The sequence below is a fragment of the Octopus sinensis genome, linkage group LG2 (assembly GCF_006345805.1).
Source record: "Octopus sinensis linkage group LG2, ASM634580v1, whole genome shotgun sequence".
NCBI classification, from domain to species: Eukaryota; Metazoa; Mollusca; class Cephalopoda; order Octopoda; family Octopodidae; genus Octopus; species Octopus sinensis.
This window is the reverse complement of record NC_042998.1, coordinates 80,939,639-80,947,138: the sequence shown is the minus strand read 5'-3', so window position 1 is coordinate 80,947,138 and position 7,500 is coordinate 80,939,639. Positions and strand designations below refer to the sequence as shown.

At 39.9% G+C, this 7,500-nt stretch overlaps 1 protein-coding gene across 1 annotated transcript; it reads right to left on the bottom strand.

Moving 5' to 3' along the window:
* Positions 1-5,391: 5,391 nt before the first annotated feature.
* LOC115225042 lies at positions 5,392-5,826 on the bottom strand. Its single transcript, XM_029795968.1, has one exon. It carries the CDS (start codon positions 5,824-5,826, stop codon positions 5,392-5,394), a length of 435 nt encoding a protein of 144 aa, XP_029651828.1.
* Between the last annotated feature and the right edge of the window lie 1,674 nt (positions 5,827-7,500).

The window sequence follows — 7,500 nt, the reverse complement described above, 5'->3', positions numbered from 1 at the left end:
TATATATATATATATATATATATATATACATATATATATATACGTGTATATACACAATTAAGAGGAATGACCACAGAAATGGACTCCTAATATGCTAAATATAGACGTCAAATCGCCATTACTACGAAGAGTGTGGTTTCAAGAATAAATTCAGCAAAACGCCAGAATGTAAAAATGAGCAAGACAAATGAAAATATACGAAATAAAAAAAAAACGATAACCTACGTAACATGGTTTCGCTTGTTAATATTTACAAATGTAAATATCTGCAACCTCATCAGCGTAGTCCGTCGCTTACAAAACACAATTTCCAGAACTAGACACAGAACGCTCACCCGAAAGAGAGCATGTAAAAAGTCCTGCAAATTATATTTAGGGGTATTTTTCAAATGTCTTCATTTTGGCGCGCTGAGGCCGGAACTAACTCTGCAGTTAATAAATTTCAGCAGCTAATTTACCGGTTAGAGAACATTCTTATTTAAAAATTAAATAATGAGGGTATAAATTGATACTAGCCAATTAAAACCTGTGGCTTAGCATATATATATATATATGTGTGTATATATTCAGAAGCTAATATTTATATAGATGTTATTATTGTTATCATCTGTGATAAATATAAATAATAAATAATACCGTAGCACTGCTGCAGCACTAGAGGCCATCTGGAAGCCAAGTATATGATCAAATAAGGTTCAGGAGGTTAGGGCTCAAATGGCTAATTTCAATATTCTGGAATAATAGTAAAATCGATAGGTCAGTAGAGGTTTATTTAATCTTTTTAATCTAAAGCTCGATTTAATATAGGTGGTTGCAGCGCTAAATAGCGTTAGATACGAGGCGCCTATCTGCTAGAAGTGGAGTTAAAACCTCACCTAAACTACCAATGACACCTTACTAAGTTTACACTGAAGCTGTTCTGATTTTGGCGCAAAGTAATTCAGAACGCCAGCTAATTTCAACGGGTCAAGTTGAATTTTTTCACTTGGTAAAACTTGCTGAAGAGTGCAAAGGCTTTTTCGCTAGAACACGAAATCATGATGCAAGTGTATCTAAATGCCAAACCTATATAGCATTAAGCTGTTATAGTATGTTTAAATTCTTTACCAGTTCACCCGACAACTGTTGTTATCTGTTAATTATTTCAGTGTCATTGGTGATGTAACTGAGGATTTTAACTCCACTTTCAAGCAGGTAGGCGCTTCGTGTGCATTTATACTAAACATATATATATACATACAGATAGATAGATAGATACAGAAATACGTACATATATATGCACACACACACACTTATACGTGTGGGGAAGGGTGTATGTAATACACTGCACTCCAATTTGAGATAATAGATTTTATTCATGTACCGTAGCCGATGTTTACCGCACCTATAGCCACAATGCATTTGCGAACAACAAGACAGATATAATTTTGAGGATTTGCAATGTATGTGCAAGAATATGTACAGATGATTTCCATAACCCGTTATTTATGACGGTTTGTGACGTAGCACATTTGCCACGTGTCATAGACTGTATAGAATCACTGAAGCTTTGACTAAATAACAGTCTTAAATTGTCTTAAATCCGATGGACAGTGGTTGTAATTTGATATCCTGAAAAGGGTGGGATGTTTAGTTTAAACAATGATTAAATGATCCTAACAAGACAGACAGTGAGAAGAAAATGGCAACAAATTCAATGAATACTACAGTTTCTTTTATTTAACTTCCCACAAGGTATTAGCTTACTATTCTACGAGCTAAAAGTTTAAAACTACATTCAGATTTTTCCCTTGTTTCGGGAAGAGTGTTCGGAATGCGTGTTATCACTTGCTTCACGTCAAAACAAACAAGTCTTGCTTGGTCATTCTAAATTACATTTCAACCAGCTATTCTCCATACATATGTAGACAGAGAGATTCAAAATGGTAGCTATTCATAGAACACAAAATAATAGATATTTGCGTTAAAAGGAAGGCAAGAACATAGAATAAGAGGAAATGAAAAGGAATCATCAAATAATACTCACTAAAAGATGACAAAGATATATTTCTATGTTCGGCAGAAAGCTAGCAAGGAAATGAAACTAGACAATAACATCTCAGTTTTATACAAGAAGCAGAGAACGGAGCCATCACGGAACTTATACAAGTTTGAGCTTCTTAATTGTCCATGCATTAAAAATGCAAGCAACGCACTAACATAAAGTTTTTTTCTTCATTTTTCATTGGAATGCCTTTAAATTATTTTATTACTGAACAACTCTATTTCTCCTACTATTAAATATATAATTCTGTAAGATAAAGAAATAATATTTTTCTCGAACGTAGGATAATGCTAATAATATAGCATGTACAGGATAAACTACTCATATTTTGCAGAAAAATGTGTCGGCAACCGGCCTTGAGACTCGAACTCACATACCTGTGATTACGCATCTCAGTGCTGGGTCAGTTTAGCTTAAAGGTAAAGCACTGCTACGCGTAATCACAGGGATGTGAGTTCGAGTCTCATGGCTGGCCGATGACACATTTATCTTTCAATACATCTTAATGCTTCTAAAGTAAACTTTGTTTACTTTCATCGTAATATAATTCTGTGTATTTACTTATGTATTCATTCAATTTAAATATATCAATTTGCGATTGGTGCAGTGCAATACTTTACTAAGTAAGGCAGCAAAATACAAAATCACACTATAGCTGTTGTCTGAAGACGTCGGAAAAAATATGAACATACTGAAAAAATTTTTTTTACCCGATGCACGTAAATTCGAGCTTTAGATTAAAAAGATTAAATATAACCTCTACTGACCTATCGATTTTACTATTATTCCAGAATATTGAAATTAGCCATTTGAGCCCTGACCTCCTGAACCTTATTAGACCATATACTTGGCATCCAGACTACTGCTACAGCAGTGCTACGGTATAGAGAAAAATAAGCCATCCACCGGTAAACCTGTGTTACGAGCTCAAAGGAGTAAGCCTATTACACATGTGCACACACTCTCTCTCACACACACACACACAGTCATACATACTCACTCGCACACACAAATAATGTTTGCATATGTATTTCTGTAAATGTAAACATACATGAATAAAAACATATATATATATAAATATATATGTGTGTGTATGTGTGTGTGTGTGTGTGTGGTGTGTGTGTGTGTGTGTGTGTGTGTGAATATATATATATATATATTTAAATATAGATTTATATATACATATCTATATATATATATACATGTATTTTCGCTTCTTATATATATATATATTATATATATATATATTATATATATATATATATGATGCGCACTCTTAACCTTTCTGTCCCTCCCTTTCTCAGCCTTCATTCTTTCTGGTTTCCTCACAACCATTCCCTTTTTTCTCTCCCTTTCTCTTGCTACTCCTCCTCCCTCCCGTCGTTGGCCCGCGACGAGAGCTCTGCTACTGCCTTTCTGGCCTGGCGTCCTTGAAGTGTAGACGGCATTTTCTGTTGCTCCTTCGCCGTTCTAAAAAAATAGAGTTCGTAACACTTTATCTCATTCGGCTTAACAGCCCTTCTTGTCTTGTTATTCTCCTTGTCCTGTCTTTTACTGTTTATATTTTGTACTGTCGTTACTGTCTTGTTTTTATTACAATTTTCACCCCTCCGCAAAAAGATCTCAAATCTTATTTAATTTGCTTTTCGCGGGAAGGAAAGTTTCTATCGAAGATGCGTATCGTTTTCACCTTCGAAACGCAGAGTAGATGAAACCATGGCGACTGAAGAAGGAGAATTTTCCTTGTGTTATTTGTCCTGTACTCTATCTGTTCGTTGTTTAAGAAAAATATCCAGTTCCTTGGTTTTGTGTTTATGTTTTCGTTTCTCATTGTGTTCGACGTTTTTTTTATGTCCTGTACCCATATATGCATGTATATATACATGTAGAGGTAGGTAGTACATATATGTATGTATATATGCATATGTTTTATTTATTAATTTATTATATAGAGAGAGAGAGATATAGATACATACATACATACATACATACATGCATATATACATACATACATACATACATACATACATACATACATACATACATACATACATACATACATACTACATACATACATACTCTGTTGGTGTTGTTGAAATTCCAAAGAAGGAGCTTTGGATCTAGGTTAGAAACGATGGTGTAGCTCGGAAAAGGTGGTGGGTTTATCTGCACTTCCTGGTGTGGCTGTGCAGACCAATCATCGAGTGGCAGTCTCTACCACATCTGGTACAAGTGAAAAGGGATGCGAGCTGTGGTTGCTGCTGCTGCTTCTTTCGCCTGGTTCTCTTTAGTCATGGCACCGTGCTTGACACTGTGTCGCCAGGCGCTTCTGTTGGCAGCGGCGGATTCCCACGTTTGGGTGTTGATCTGGCATAGCTTTAGGTCCTTCTTGCAGATATCCTTGAAGCGCAGTTTAGGGCGCCCCATTGTTCTGGAGCCTTCCGCTAGCTGTCCGTACAGTAGGTCCTTTGGAATCCGTCCTGCATCCATTCGGCTGACATGACCTAGCCACCGAAGACGCCTCTCGCAGAGTGATGTTTGCATGCTGTACATGTTGTCACGGTCCAAAACCTCTGTATTAGTGATCCTGTCCTGCCATTTGATATGGAGAATGCGCCGCAGGCACCTTAGGTGTCTCGCTTCCGTACAACAGTATGCTCAGTACGCATGCTCGGTAAATTCTCAGTTTAGTATTCTGAGTAAGACTGGTGTTGTTCCATACCCGTTTGTTAAGCTTGGCCATTACCACTGTTGCCTTACCGATTCTGCTCGTAACCTCTGTGTTGATGGACACAGAGTTGGATATAGTGGACGCGAGATAAGTGAAGTTGTCGACCACTGCTAGGTTGTAGCCATCTATGCAGATTGATGGGTTATGCTCTGCGCACTGCACCATGGGACATACAGCTCACAAATTCTTGGAGCCCAGCTTCTGTGTGTGACGTCAGTGCTGCGTCATCTGCGAAGAGCATCTCTCGAATGAGTACCTTAGCCACTTTGGTTTTGGCTCGTAGACGGGCGATGTTGAAAAGCTTGCCGTCGCACCTGGTGTGGATGTAGACTCCCTCCTTGCTGGTCTTAAAAGCAAACTGTAGGAGCAGCGAGAAGAATATTCCGAAGAGTGTTGGTGCGAGAGCACAACCTTGTATCACTCCGCTGTTGACTGGGAAGGCTTCCGATGTTGTGCCGTTGTAGCAGACAGTGCTGTGCATGTTGTCGTGGAATGAGGTTATCACTTTGAGCAGGTGCAGTGGGCATCCTATCTTTTGTAGAAGTGTAAAGAGTCCATTCCTGCTGACGAGATCAAATGCCTTGGTGAGGTCAATGAAGGCTATATAGAGAGGCATCTATTGTTCTAGGCACTTCTCGTGCAGTTGTCGTAGTGAGAATATCATGTCCACTGTGGATCGTCCTGCTCTGAAACCACACCGTGACTCCGAGTAAACACGGTATGCCAATGTTTGTAGACGCGCTAGTGTGACTCGTGCGCAGGCTTTACCGACTACACTGAGTAGAGAGATACCCCTGTAGTTGTTGCAGTCGCTGCGATCACCTTTGTTTTTGTACAGGGTGACGATTTTAGCGTCTCTCATGTCTTGCGGTATATGACCATGTTCCCAGCAGAGGCAGAGTAAATCATGCAGGGAGTGTAGCAGTGCAGGTTTCCCACATTTGAGGATTTCTGATGGGTTGCCATCGTTCCCGGGAGCCTTGCCACAGGCTAATGTGTCGATTGCCTTGCTGAGCTCTTCCAGTGTGGGTGGAGAGTCTAGTTCATTCATAACCGGTAGGACTGGGATAGCGTTGAGGGCCGAGTCTGTGACGACATTCTGTGTAGCATACAGTTCGAGGTAGTGCTCAGTCCAGGGCAGCGTGCTTGCAAAAAATTACAATGTCCATGTCAGCACCATTTATCGCCTGCAAGAGCGACACAACAGCATCAACAGCACTGCAGACCGTGCCCACAAAAGGCGCCCCCGGATGGCCACACCCAAGCAGGACCCCTTCATCCACCTGCAACACTTCCGTGATCGCTTCAGACCAGCCAGTGTGACAGCTCGCGAAATCACTAGCACTGGACAGCGACCCGTAAGTGACGACACGATATGATGTCGACTGGCTGCCAACAACCTGCGCTGTAGTCGTCCTGGTCGAGGGCTTATCCTCACCGTCCGTCACTATCAGGCACGACTACAGTGGGCTACACAGAACCAACATTGGCGGTATGAAAAATGGTGGTCAATAGTCTTCTCTGACAAGAACCGCTACGGCGTTTCCAACTCGGATGGCAGAGTGAGGATGTGGCGTAGGAGGGGTGAACGCTATAAAGACGCATGTGTCATGGAGAGATGCGTGGGGTGGCCAAAGCAACAGGCCTGAATCAGAGAATAGAGTACCATGTGTTCCAAAATATGGGTGCAGGCAGAGGGAATGGCTTCACAGTGCAGCTTACGTTGACCAGATCCTAAGACCTCCTAGCATGCCTTTTTTCGCGCCACGTGTTCGAGCGGGACAATGCTCCCTCCCACACGGCGAGGGTCACGAAGGACATCCTACGTCAGCCCAACATCGGAACCATGTCATGGCCGGCTCTCAACCTGGATTTGAAACCAACTGACCACCTGTTGGATGAAATCCAGAGACGGCTGAACCAGGTGATCCGAAGGCCGACAATATGTACACGCGCACACATAAACGCATGCATGCACCTACGTACCTATAGAGCCATTTATACATACCCTGTACTAGTCTTCATACCTAAATATAATATATAGATATAAGCCAAACAATTTATATTAAGCGACAAGCGAAATTAAAATTAACAAGATATAATAAACAAGAACAATAGATAACAGACAAACGATAGACGTAGTGTTTTGAAAGCCATACGCTGTACCATCGAATATTTCATTATTTATGAGATGAAAATTGCAATGAATTCTTAATTAGAAGGCGTATTATATAGAGTAACAAATTACTCAAACAATACTTGCAGCTTAAATAATACGCACAACTACGCGAGGAATGTCTATAGAGGTGGAGGAAGTAATTAAAGGTGAATTAAATGTGCCTCGTATATTTTGTAAACATTTCAAATAAAATTCCTGCAGTTTATTGATAACTTTATGTAGACATTTATGTGTATATGATATTTTCTTCGACTCGCTATTTAGCAGGCGAATATTGCAGGTAACTTCAGAACTTGGAAGTTTTTTCTGTCACTCCACCATCTTTGCAGTAAAGCAGAAAATCACAAATGTTGAGGGATAACATAATCGATTAGATCGCTCTGTTGATACTGCCACACATCGAAAGTTAAAATAATTGAGAAAATACCTTCCTAATGTCTGTGTACATAGTGAATTGGACTTAATTATTCTTTTCCCTATGATCTATATTAGACTATGTGTGGGGAAACTTTTGACAGTAAAGTGAACAATATTCTGTAATTTATG

What these genes read in the sequence shown, in the direction of transcription:
- LOC115225042 (XM_029795968.1), bottom strand. Translation starts at nt 5,826, where the DNA reads ATGAATGAACTAGACTCTCCACCCACACTGGAAGAGCTCAGCAAGGCA.